Source organism: Polistes dominula, unplaced genomic scaffold (genome assembly GCF_049000335.1).
Source record: "Polistes dominula isolate Pdom_NZ unplaced genomic scaffold, Pdom_raw_medaka contig_33, whole genome shotgun sequence".
NCBI lineage: Eukaryota > Metazoa > Arthropoda > Insecta > Hymenoptera > Vespidae > Polistes > Polistes dominula.
This window is the reverse complement of record NW_028300998.1, coordinates 2,125,407-2,139,200: the sequence shown is the minus strand read 5'-3', so window position 1 is coordinate 2,139,200 and position 13,794 is coordinate 2,125,407. Positions and strand designations below refer to the sequence as shown.

At 32.4% G+C, this 13,794-nt stretch overlaps 1 protein-coding gene and 1 long non-coding RNA gene across 8 annotated transcripts in view; one reads left to right on the top strand and one right to left on the bottom strand.

Moving 5' to 3' along the window:
• The window catches only part of LOC149032212 (uncharacterized), a 226,892-nt gene that overhangs the window by 34,481 nt on the left and 178,617 nt on the right, over positions 1–13,794 (top strand). The gene's annotated exons all lie outside the window — the stretch shown is intronic.
• Positions 1,940–13,794, bottom strand: part of Neto (Neuropilin and tolloid-like) — a 118,702-nt gene continuing 106,847 nt past the window's right edge. For 6 of the 7 annotated variants that reach the window (XM_089173574.1, XM_089173576.1, XM_089173577.1 and 3 more), the window contains exons 8-10: positions 13,675–13,790; positions 6,854–6,991; positions 1,940–6,094 (exon numbers count right to left, since the gene is read on the bottom strand). In XM_089173574.1, coding sequence (XP_089029700.1) covers positions 5,042–6,094; positions 6,854–6,991; positions 13,675–13,790 — 1,307 coding nt within the window. In that variant the 3' untranslated portion in view covers positions 1,940–5,041. The remainder of the gene's footprint in view (positions 6,095–6,853; positions 6,992–13,674; positions 13,791–13,794) is intronic. The other variant, XM_089173579.1, reaches the window with a different exon arrangement.

Here is a 13,794-nt window from a genome sequence, read left to right as displayed (position 1 = left end):
GTTCCACATGATCGAACTATCAAACTTGTGGTTAAAACTTTTGATAGTTTGAACCATACAGAGTTTATATCTCATATTGTATATGAAGAAGTTTGTTGATCTAAATAGAAATCTTGTTGATCATTGAACCACTTGATTCATCAGAATATATATATTTATTTGTATTTAATTGATATTTGAAATGATTAATACTTTATAAATTTTGAACGATAATATTCATATACGTTTGAACGTTAAAACTTAGGAAATAAAATCCAGTGAAAAATAGTTTGATTCAACTTGAAAAATTCAGTTGTACCTATAGTTAATATCTCTGTAACCATAAGTGATTAAGGACCATACAGTTAGACGTATGAATACTCGATAGAATCGATTGTCGGTCAAGTACCTACCCGATATTGAATCCCTATTGCTATGTACTCTTGAATTCACAGTTACATTACACTCCTGTTATAGTTTGCAATTCGTATCTTGTCTTAGTGGACCTTCCGAAATTCCCATGAGTGGATCCACTGATTGCTAAATTGTCCTACTAATTTGGATCAAACTGGTAGATACAATTGGATAATCGACGGTATGTTCCATTTCAAATTTATTGGAAATCGATAATTCATTTGAAATATTAATTATCATCAATTTATTTTCTATCATACGAAATTAAATTTGTCTAATAGTCATCAAACAAAAAATCATCCGTTAGTATAGTTGATCATTATTATCAATTACTTTTCTGGATATAATTATTCATACGCGTGAATATTATGTACAGCGAAAAATTTCATGTGGTAATGATAAAAGTTAGAACAAAAAACAAAAAAATGAACAAAAAATAACTCGTATCATAACAAAAGAAGATGTTATAATGATCGCGGGTAAGAAAAAAAAAAAGTACTCGTTTTTATATTTTATCATGATCCTAATAAAAAAGGTAAAATTTTCGCATATGCAAGAAGTGCGCGTTACACGTTCAAAAGTAACAGTAGTGCAAATGAAAGAAGAGATCAAAAAATGGAATGGCGAATGAAAAAAAAGAAGGGAAGGAAAGTAGAATAGTGAGAGTAGCTCACTAAATTACTATCGTAGCATTCGATTTTTCCAGAGTCGGGGTGCGGCGCTTTCTTGCCAAGAAGCGTAATTTGGGAGTGACGTAATTTTTGATGGAACATAGCGAGATGGGATACGCCATTAAAAATGTCATTTTACCGTTCTCCGGTAGTACTCTCTACTGTGCAAGACCACGAGGTACGCACACATAAATTATATATTATGTGGAAGAGATAAAACTTCGTAATATACATATGTATATTACACTAACATGTAATACCCATACATATAAGTATATGCATAGTTAGGTATGAATTGTGTATGTTAGGTATATGAGAAACTGAGAGAGAAACCTGTAAGCCATAATTTCGTAGGAGAAACGTCCCGTGTTTGCGTTTTGCGCGATTTGTCCCATCTGTCTTCGTTATTCACGTTTCGTTGGTCTTGCTCTCGCGTCACGAAAATTCCTCAAATCAGAGAAAACCGCAGAACGATCTATTCTCTTACCCCTTTTTTCCCTTTCCTATTTTTCGCTTTTTCATACGCCTTTCCAACCTTTGCAAAATTTCAATAGACGCGCTCGTCGTCTACGTTAGTTTGTTTTCACAATGATCTAGTAGAAACTTTGAGATTAAATTGAGCAAATAATTCTTTTTTTTTGCTTGTTCGTAGTTAATCTTATAAACGAATTCAATTCAAATTCTATCTGCCATATTTTAAATAATAAATTTGATCAATGCATTTGCTATGAAAAATATTTATTAATTTAAAGACATTCATTTTATTAAAAATTTTTATTTAATCTTTTTATATATATATATATATATATATATAATATTCCTTTTTTTGAATTTCAAACAATTTTTTCTGTTTATTTGTAGGAATAGGAAAAGGGTGCAAGAAGTTAAACAATATTTACTTTAAAAGTACTATATTTATTACTCTTATCGGCTTAATAAAGTGTTTATAGAGAAATTATATACAAATGTGTACACTCTGTACATTAAAGACCTAAATTGCTAATCGTTAACCTGTACACAAACGGGAATATCAAGTATTGATCGGTATCTCTTCACTTCTGTATGTATCTATTTTTTAACATTGTTCTTTTTCATGATAGAACTTTGCTGGGTTTGCAATTTCGTGTTCATTTGATTATTTCTTTTTATTTCGAAATAGTTAATTGACTAATTTAGTCACTCTCCTGATCGCGAGGAGCACAGTATGAGCACACACACACACACACACACACACACATGAGTAGTACACTATACATAGCCCATGTGTTAAAAAAAAAAAAAAAATTAAAAATAAAAAGAAGACACGTACGAAATAAAAAAAAAAAAGAAAAAAGTAAGTGAACAGAGAAAATAACGATGAATAAAATTTATAAGATCCTGAGGATAATCAACAAAATATTCACTTTAATAAATAAGTACTTACATAAATTAGCATGATCCTAATAATGAAAATTCGTTTATCAATAAACTATACTTATCGATCTAATGTATGTATAATAGTCGCATTTAGACGATTTCTCGTTAATTATTATATTTATCGTTCATGGAAAATGCACTTTCTGATACTACACGAAGCTGGCTGTGAATGCTAATTGGGCATAAAAATAGCTGATTAATAAGAGGATATACGTAATTATAAATGCAGTATTCTCAATGAGCTCCTGTCACCGTGTGTGCGCAAACCGACTCGGTAAAACGATGGATAATTTTCTTTCTTTCTTTCTTTTTTTTTTTTTATTACGTGGAAAAATAATATCCGTTTTTAAATATCGTACAGTCGTTAGATATAAACGCACGAATCTTTGATCATTATTATAATAGAACATTGAGAAATGATCGTTCTTCTTTTGTATTTTTTTTTCTTTTTCTTTTCTTTTCTTTTCTTTTCTTTTACACATTATGTTATTTTGATCGATCCTCATTATCACTCGTTAAAGTACAATAGCATGTATAGGTACGCGTTAGACGCATACTACCAATGTACCTAAGTTCCCATCATATATCATATATATATATATATAGAAACTTTTCATTCGAGAAAGATAAACGCTTCTGAGAGTAGTCCTTATCCTTGGCGGAAAGCAATTCGAAGGAAATCGTCTTTCCTTCCTTGCTTGAGGCGATGGAATCTTCTCTCGGAGAGCGAGTTAAGGCCTTTTCAACGTCGAACGTTGATCGAACACGGAGAAGACAGATTTGTTCTATATGTATCGTACATTTACGTATATACATACATACATACATACATACATACATACGTACGTATATTCTTAGTAGTATAATATATATTTTGATCGTAAAAGTTCGTGTATACGCGTATGTTTCACATTCACTGACTGAATAGTCGTCGATTATCGTCTCCCATATCTTTTCATTATTTTTAATTATTATTACTAATATTATTTATTATTATTATTATTATTATTATTATTATTATTATTATTATTATTATTACTATCAATATTATTATTTATATTATTCATTAATATTTTTTATTAATATTAAATAATATTATATTTATAATAATTATTAATTTTTGGTTTGTTTGTTTGTTTCTTTCTTTTTTATTACTTTACCCTTCGAACTTTAGGCAATTACGGTGCTCGACGATTTGTCGAGAAACGAATTCATTTTCTTTCTCTCGATATGTTACTTCACGAAAGAATTCCATTACGATTTAGGCCGTTCTCTTTTTTTTTTTTTTTTATTGTATTTTTTTCATTCTCTTTTATGAATGCTCGCGAATTAGATCTCTTATAACTTTTCTTCTTCTTCTTCATCTTTTTTTTAGGAATCGAAGGCAGTGATTTTTCTTATCAATTATATACTTTTAATTTTTCTACTTTATTTAACAACGAGTTAGAAAATTTCTGTCGATTAGAATCACGGACATGATCTTTCAGATCCTATGATATTTCGCGATGTTTCTATTTTTTGTTTCGAGGATGTTATTTCACAGTAATAGGAATGAAAGAGCGATATTCTTTTTCTTTTTTCTTTTTTTTTTTTTTACGTACAGCCTTTGGACAATCGTTAAAAATGCTCTCTCTTTAAAAGTTTATATATTCATTCAATTTTTAGGATCATTTGTTCGCTCTTCCTGAGAATCTCTACGTGGAATATTTGTGATTTTTTATTCTCGTTTAAACTCAATATGAGAACAAGGATAAGGATTATTTAAAATCTATAGAAATAAAAATATGAAGAAAAAAAGAAAAGAAAAGAAAAAAGTTTAAAAAAATATTATGGAAAAAACGATCGGCGGAAGAGTAGAACATATAAATCCATCGTTAGAAAGGTATAGATACCCCAATTTCCTGATCCATCGTAGTCGTGGTCATATCGATCGATCTGGACACGCAACGAAGAGTCCCAAGTGATGACCTAACACCGTCGAAGGAACTCTGAGTACCTACGGTCCTCTTCTGCGGTCTTGGCAGCCTTTTAGCGGATCGATTAGGCCAAGTGCGATAGAAGGCGTCCTGTCCGCAACGTTTCAAGGCACTCCAGGTGATCGTCGATCTTCGAGATGGTAAATGAGAATGAGAAGGACAGCCACAGTGCTGCCAGGATAGGGAAGGTGTTTTGCACTTGAAGACAGGCACTCCAAAGTCACCGGGTGGTTTTAGGATCGGTAAGTCGTCCAATCTCGGAGACAATCTTGCCAGAGCGAGTTCATTGAACAGATTTATTTTTTGTGTCTCAGGTAAAATAGTTAGAGACGATTTATCAGAGATGTCCTTTTCATCGATGAAAGACTCTGGTGGTTCGACTACGACAGTTTGATGCGTGGATCAGGAGGACGAGGTTTGTTCTATCGTCGAATTGGTCGATGTGTCATCGTCCAATGAGCTTTGAGTAGCAACAGTTATTTTAACTCGTTCGCTATTTGTTTCTTCTTTCATTTGTTGTGTGTCTTCTATGCTTTTACGGGGATGGCGTCTCCTATAGGGCTCCCAATCCCCATAGCCCCGGCGTCAGTGCGTCGCTATAACGTCCGGGGCAGATTTTGTGCTTTCTATGCTGAATGGTCTCCTTTGATCGATCTCGATGATAGCTTCGGCTTTATATCTTGGGTCACTTGGTGCTTGCTGCTGTTGTTGTTGTTGTTGCTGGGATTTAGAAGATGTCGAGTGTTGTGTACTCGATGTTACATTGCTCGATCCATGGCCAGAAATTTGTGCGGAACTTTGACCAGAACCATAAACTGAACTACCGTACCTTTCACCAGAACCTACAGTATTTTGTCTGACGAATTTAGGAGACTGATGATAGGTACCACATTCTCCGCTAGGTTTTGGACTTTGAAACCTCTGATAGGAAGGATAGTCTGTGACTTCTTGATATTGTCCGGATTGGTGTTGAGGAGGATAACTCAACTCGTGAGTCGACCATCCTGGTGGTGCTGGAATTGGATTATGCTTTGGACAGACACCCATACTACCATCTCGCCCTCTCGATGCTGGACTGCATCCTGAACATTGAGAACTGCTCTGCTGATGCGAGCTCTGTTGAGAAGATTGTTGAGAACTCTGATGCGAAAGCGATGGACTTGGATGTGACTTTTGCGGACTTTGCGGGTGATGATGATGATGGTGATGGTGATGACGATGATAATTGGTCCCATTTTGCGAGCCCCGAAATCCGAAAGTCGTGAACGCTGGAGTTACTATGGTGTCTGATAATCGTGGCTCGAATAAACTTTCCCTAGTTTGACACGAATTATCTCGCATTTCTGGCTCGTCGTTTGATTCCTGCAACCGTTCTTGAGTCGCGTTGCTTACATTATTACTTTGATGTATGTCGTTCATGTCTCGACCGTTGTAAGTGATTTTATTGTTATAAGCTACCGTGTATTCTTCTGGTATAACCGTGCTCGGTGGTAATAATTCTTTGCTCGGCACCACTTCTAAGCTTGGCGATTCGCTACTTCGGTCTCTTATGTCTGTTCTCGAAGTTGAGAGTGGCCTTGGAGTAGATTTACGACCTAGTTCATCCAATCGATTCTCTCTAGATTGTCTTATGTGTTCCTAGACAGATAAAAGGCAATGGTTAAGTTAGATTATCGTTAGATGAATTCTTCTCTCGTATCTATTGTTTCTAATAGATTTATTCAATTTTGAAAAATACGTTTGACAACTTTTTCAATTATTTTATTACCATTCTTATTTTATATACTTTTTTAATGTCTCTTAATCAATATATCTTTGTAAAACGTGTACAATTCTAATTAATTTGTTATCCTTTCATTTCCATACCCATTTTTAGAAATTGATTAATTTAATACGATACCAGTATTGATTAAATCGAAAACCAATGAATAAATAACGAAATAAGTAAATTTTATTTGAACGAATTTTTATAGGGACAAAATTCATTACTAATTGCTAAAAAAAATTTCTATTTTATAGCATCTATTTTCGGTTCAATTTTATTTTGGAAATATTTCAAAAATCCATTTCAGTGGTTTTTAATAAACGTTGTTACCTATATTTTTTTCTCTCCCTTATTTTTTTTTTTTTTTGCTCGAAAACGAGTGAATGTTAGGCACGTCTCTACTCGTAGATACGTGAGTCGATCGAGGCGAGAATCGAACGAAATGCTGCTACGTGTATTGCGTAATTGAAATCCCGAAGATACTACGTCGAAAGCGACGCGCCATGACTCACAATTCGCGAGTTAAGTCGATAAAAGGACGATAACTTTCGCAGAAAGTTCCATTTTAATTTCTTTCTTTTTTAATTTCGTTGTTCAATAAGAAAAAACAAAAAAATCAATTTTTTACTGACCTGAATGATACGATGATCACGAATTAACTTCCGCACGCAATTGAAGAAGAACGCGAAGCTCATGCCAAAAATGATGAGAGAAAAAACAATAAGTATTATGACGATGTGTTGAGAGTCGATGATGCTTGATTTTTCTTGCTGTAAATTGAAAAACAACAAACAATTACAAAAAAGTATTCAAACAATAACGATTTGTTATAATTTTACGCGAACGTTTAAAACAATATAATATTTTATGCCTGATTAACACAACTTAATTGCCAGTTTTTCTTAATACCCAGAAAAGAGTATCATCGTTTCTTAATGTAAATAAATTGATTTTACTAACTTAATTACTAGAACGTTCTAATTACAAGCTTGTCTAATCATGTTACGAAAGGATGACTTTCTTAAAGTTTAAAAAGGGGATTGGCTGGTGCAACGATAGACGTTAATAAGAAGATGAGACGCGTTGGGTAGCAAGCTAATTATTATTCGTCTAACTATACCCTTTGTCTTTACGTCCCTTTTTGTTCCTCTCTTTCCATCACTTTCTCTCTCTCTCTCTCTCTCTCTCTCTTTCTTTCTCTCCTTCTCTCTTACTCTATCTGTGTGATTTCTTTTTGATATCACTCTTCCCGAAAATATTATTTCAAAACGACGAGTAGTCACGATTACGCAAAACAAACATTTCACTCAACGAATCTTACTTTAAACACTTCAATTACACGAATTTCTAGAAAACCCAGGAAATCCGTGGTGAAAACGTTTACAAGAGAAAACGTATTGTTGTCGAGACTTCACGTCTACTACGATCTTGAAAGTAGAAACAATCGAATTGATTCTTAAACGTGTCAGACGGATAAATTAAATGTCTCAAAATATCTTCAAGAGAGAAATATGTCCATTTTTTGTTTTTGTTTTTTACACATTTCATCTTGAAATTATTTTATTTATTTATTATTATTTTTTTTTTTTTTAAATCGGCTATCAATAGTATCATAGTCATGTAATCATTATATTAAAGTAAATATTTAGTCCTTTGAGATCTATGAATGCATATATGTGTCCAGTGAAAGCCATTGATATGTAAAATTATGTAATTTTGCCTTGTTTCATACATTAACGATTTAGTATAGTTATATCATGGTTTTACAGATTTCATGTTTAAACGGTAAATTATATATGATATAAAAGTTGTATTTGTAAAATGAAACTAATGTTTTTTAAAAATGAATATTGTAAATTGCTTAAAATATAAGTTCAATGCGCTTATCTTATTGTTTGTAATATTTATTGAGTTTGATTTTTATATCAAATATAATAAATATCAACAAATTTTCATGTTCAAATTAAGCTATGTTGCAAATTTAATCATTTTTAATGAATAATTAATGTTCGAAAGTAATGTTAATTATCTATTTAATATCAGTTTAAGAAAAATTACAATAATAATTTATTGTTAATTGAACTCAGTATATTTAATAAACAGAGTTAAGATTAGCAAGGAAATATTCAATAATCAAGATTAATAAAAATGGTAAAAAACGATGAAAATAAAATAAAATAAAATGAAAGATAAAACAAATATTCATTATTCTCATTTCATATAATCGTACTTATTTATATTAATAAGTACTTTAAAGCCGTTGTTAAGGAAGGAATGATACGTTATCATTTTAATTTTTAAAATACACTTCGTTTCTTATTGTTGCGAAGGAAAAGGAGAAAGAGGAGGAGGAGGAGGAGGAGGAGGAGGAGGAGGATGAGAAAGGGGATGTGGAATAGGGTGAGACCCTTAAAGCGTAAAGAAATACTTGTGTGTAATATTGACTCAATGTCATGAACGATTTAACGTGACACGTAGCATGGGAGCACCGAGAATGGCTTTTGGAAGCACTTTTATCAAAGAAAACTTAGGGATGACATGACGAACATAGAAGCAACTCATATTACGTGCTCTTATCCAACCTGTCGATCGGATAATATCTGTGTGATCGCGTTTTATTTCAAGGATATGTGACGTATACGTATTACATATATATATATGTAATGTTTTTTGTGTATGGAACAATTCCAAGCTTAAATTGAATCTCACATCAATTGATTATCATATTGTAGTATTCATTTTATATCGAGTAAAGCAGCATTTCTTTTGTTACTTTTCATTCCTTTCTTTTCATTTTGATCTCTTTTCTTTTCTATCGAAATAATAGCAATAAAAAAAATAAATAAAAACATTATTGCTACTGCGTACACAAAAGAAAACTCTCCGTTGCGAGGAAGTAATTAAAGGGGGATGGAGAAACGACGAAAAAAGAACTTACAAAAAGAACACAAATTCGAAGGAAACGTAGATACATACATATATGTATACTAGTAACTTTTATGTAAGTAGATAAGTATACTAAAAGTATTTTCCCCTAAATATTCAAGTAGTTCTTCCGTCGCGTAAACATCGACGTTTGAAAAGAAATCCTTTCCGAGAAATAAATAACTGAGAAAGCAAAATGAAAAAAAAAAAAAATAAATAAATATAATTCTATGAAAAAAAAAAAATGAAGCATAAGAAATTAATTAGAAGAATACCGTTGGATTGAATTTTGAAATAAAGAAATCTATGCTAAAAAAAAAATTGATAGATTGTAAAAAAACAACCTTGAACTTTTGATACTAAATAAAAATAAATATGGCCTTACATCCAGCTGTAATTTTACACTAATGCACGAAACACGCAAGATTTTTATCTTAATCACGCAAATGAAATGAAATTAAGTTAAACGGAAATGAGCAAATTTAGCCGCATTAATTGAATTACCAACTATCTTGAATCTCTTTAAATATCACGTACATATTCAGTCCTCTACTATAATCCCCACCCCTTCTTGCAATACTCCCACTCCTGTCCTCTTAACACCCATTTCGTAGAGTAACACGTTCAGGGAATTAGCGTGAAATTCGTGCGAAATTGCATCGCGGTTATAAGTCAAAGTTATTCAATCAATTCTTTATCAAATTAATTACGACGGAATTGAAAAGTTGAATTTTTTTTTTTCAATGTCAATGCTATTACTTGTCTAACTCGACAAATATCACGCATGCTTTTACGTATTTCTGTATCTTCGAAACAGAAAGGAAAAAAAAAAAAAAAGAAAATTAAAACAACAAGAAACATTTCAAAAAATTAAGCGTATAGATATTATTTACGACGATCACATGTGTGTCGGGTAATTACCCGTCTCGAACGTGTATTACGCTACGCCATGGCATATTTCTTTTCAAATTCTAAATTAAAAGTAGAGAAGAGAAAGAAATAAAAAAAAAAAAAACAAAAAAAAAAAGAAATGAAAACTGTGTAGGTATCATTTACAACGATCACACATTTACATATATATATATATATACAGGTACATATATCTATGTAGAGATATGTTCTTTCATTTTTATACAGGTAAATGCGTTATTATTTAAATACGCGTTACATTTTACTCTCTCATAATTTTATTCTTTTGTATTTTTATTTTCTTCCTTTTCGTATAATTATTATTGCGCATTTATAACTTTTCGAAATATATGAAGCGATTTTGGATAATTCAAAAATGGTTGCTTTCAACACATGTATATATATATATATATATGTTATATGCTTTCCATTATGATTTTTGTAGACCGGTCTACCAACAGTACTCTACCTCTCTCTCTATCTTTATATATATTATATATATCTTTCTATCTCTCCCTCTTGAACGGTGCTACTTTCTATTACGTCCAAAATAAAATTGGATGGTAGAACGGTGTCCCAACTTATAGATCGCGATTTTGTCACGCTTCCGCATGTATTCCTCCATACGAGCAATTTCATGCTCGCATTTTCAAGCGAAACGGAGGACGGTTATTGTGTCGTACAATCTTTTCTTGGTTTATTGTGGTCGAGAGATCTACACGTGGACGTAGAAAAAGTAAAGTGTGAAATAACCAAAGAAAAAAAAAAAAAAGAGAGAGAGAGATAAACATTTTTTTTATATTTTACAGTTCAACGAATACGCGAATAACGCACATTTTGCGGATTATAATAAATCATAATTATTTAGTGATTAATCGAAGAAAATGTTAAAAGATAATGCGACAAGGAGAGTGAGAGAGAGAAAGAGAGAGAGAGAATGAAAGAGCAAAAGCAAATTGTCGCCATTTGCATGCTTGCCAAGTTCTCGCGAATTTTGCGGTTTCTGCTAGTTCGCTAATCGTTTCGTGGAATTTTGTAATTTTTTTTCCATTTTTCGTTTAACACCAACACGTGCGTATGCACGATCGATGGACAAAATTTTCATTCGGTTTCTGACTGTATACGCGCAATAACCAGAAAATTTTCCTAGATTCTTCCTATTATTATTATTTTTTTTTATTTTCTTTTGAAAAAAAAAAAAAAAGGAAAAATTCGTTTTAAAACACTAGAAAAGGCACAGGCTTCATAGAGAAATTCTCTTTGTGAATAGGGGAAAATTTCTGACACAACCAAGCTAACGGCCCGTTCGTTTTGTAATAGGATTAAATGTGGATCATTTTCCAACGTTGTATTATTATAACTTTGGTAGTTACGATCGTTTCTCGGTAAAACGAGAACAGTCTCGAGAAGAATAGACGTCGTATCGTTTTGTTACCGCCTGTCCGTTTCACTTTGTAAAATCCTTCGTAAAAAGGATAGAAAACGATTCCCACAAAAGCTAAACTTTCGATTTAACGAATCTACTCACAGAAACTAGATTATCGGACATTTTCAAGCTTGTCATTCTCTCATTATTTCTTTGAAATTTCATCACTCAAATGAATAAACAGATAAATGGATTTGAGATATTAAAGAACGATTAATATAATAGTTCAACTGTGGTTCTGCTTTTTTTTTATGTGGAATCTTTTTTTCCTTTTTTTGTTTTTTTTTTATACATACAGAACAATAAACATTAATATTATTTTCAAAGCTTTTCGCAAGAATGATATTATTCAAACGAATTGTAAACAATTTATATGGAGTAATACAAAAGATGTAATATATCACATTTTTAAGAATAGAAAAAACAAATTTATGTTACCTTATCAAAGACTGAATTTTTATAAATGTTTGTAAAAAAAGTAACAAGAACTTCAATGAACTAGAAAAGAATAGTGATAAAGATATTTATTATAAGTTGTAAAAATATTTGTTAAACTTGTCTTTTACTCAACACCTATTTTAAAAGAAAAGAAGAAGAAAGATATATTCAAAGAGAAAGAAGGGAAAAGAAAGAGAAAGAGGGAAAAAGAGAGAGAGAGAGAGAGACGATGGTCATTCGTCTACAATAGATTAATATCCCGTCGGTGCCATCGCGTCCTTTCTACAGGATTTGTTCCTGGTACTTTGCCAAAAGCGCATGGTATTGTGCGTTCCGGAAGCGGAAACACCCACCTATCTAACCGACGGTACACGTTCGAATTTCCCAAAAGCTTCCTGGAAAGGAGAACGAGTAGTACGAGATGGTGACGGTTAGAAGGGGTCGAACAAAATGGGAGGAACCACGGCTACGTTGCAAAGATAAAGATAGAGACAGAGAAAGATAGATAGATGGAGAAAGACACAGTGTGTTTGTGTGTGTGTGTGTGTGTGTGTGTGTGAGAGAGAGAGAGAGAGAGGGATTAGTTAGTTGAAAGCAAAACTTGCCTCGAATAAATTAATTAGAGTTGGAGAAGGACAAAATGAGGAGGAACGAGACCGGAGGATTAAATCTGCAACGCATCATACTCATGAGACTTCATATCTAAAAAGCAATTAAGAGATATTTCTTGAAGTTTCTCAGGTCAATTAATTTCGAGTATTGATCTGGAAAAAAAAAATAATAATAGACAGAATGCGAAAAAAAAAAGTACATTTCATTTAATGTTGGAAATATTTCTTGGTTTCTTTTTCAAGTGAAAAACACAAATAGTTCAGACGTACTAAAAAAAGAATAGAATATAAAAATGTGACGATTAAAGGATTGTGGAGATATTCAATTATTGATAGTAGTAAAAGGCGATTAATTCAAATGAAAAATTTGTATACTTCACCTTAGAATGGTTTCTATTGATATTGGAATTGAAAGATCAATATATCTATAGAATTTTTGTCGATATATTTGAGCTGTTTGAAAAGGATTATTTTTTTGAAGAAGAAGAAATTTCGAAAATGTTTTATAATAAAGGTGTACGATTACCTAAGAAAATTCGTATAATAGGTAGGTAGGTTTCCTGGGTTACCTATATCAGAGATAAAACCGCTTACGATAGTCAACTTTGCAGCTATCCCTTCTCACAAACACACAGCGAAAAGCCTCGGAATTACGAGGTTTAAACTTACACGCGTAATTTTCCTCTTACGATCGTGTCCTAACAAAGTCGAGGATTTATTTTCCTAGTTTTTTTTTGGGGGTTTTTTTTTTCTTTTCTTTCTCTTCTTCTTCTTCTTCTTCTTTATCTTCTTTTTATTTTTTTTTTTTAATTTTTCTTCTTATTCTCTTTCTCTCGTTATTTTTCCTCGAAGAGGATTAACTTTATTCTCGAAAAAGAAATAGATAAAATGGGAGGAAAATAAAAGAGATAGATAGATGGTTAGAGGGAGAGAAAGATAGAGAGTGTGAGAGAATGAGAGAGAAAGAGCTTGAAAATAACGCGATTCGACAAGAAAAGGGAGAGAACTGAATGCACGGCGATTTTCAAAGTCGAGAATTGGAAAGCACCCTACTAGTGTGATCATAGAAAGTCGGTTATTGGATTTTCTTCTTGGATAGAGAGAGAGAGAGAGAGAGAGAGAGAGAGAGAGAGTCACCACTCACGTCGCATAGCGAATCGTCTTCGTCCCACCGGAAGCGGCAGTTGACTCTTCCGTTGCACCGTAATCTCAAGGCGATGCAGGTCGCGTCCTCGCAGTCGTACTCTCCGCTTCTGCATGCTGT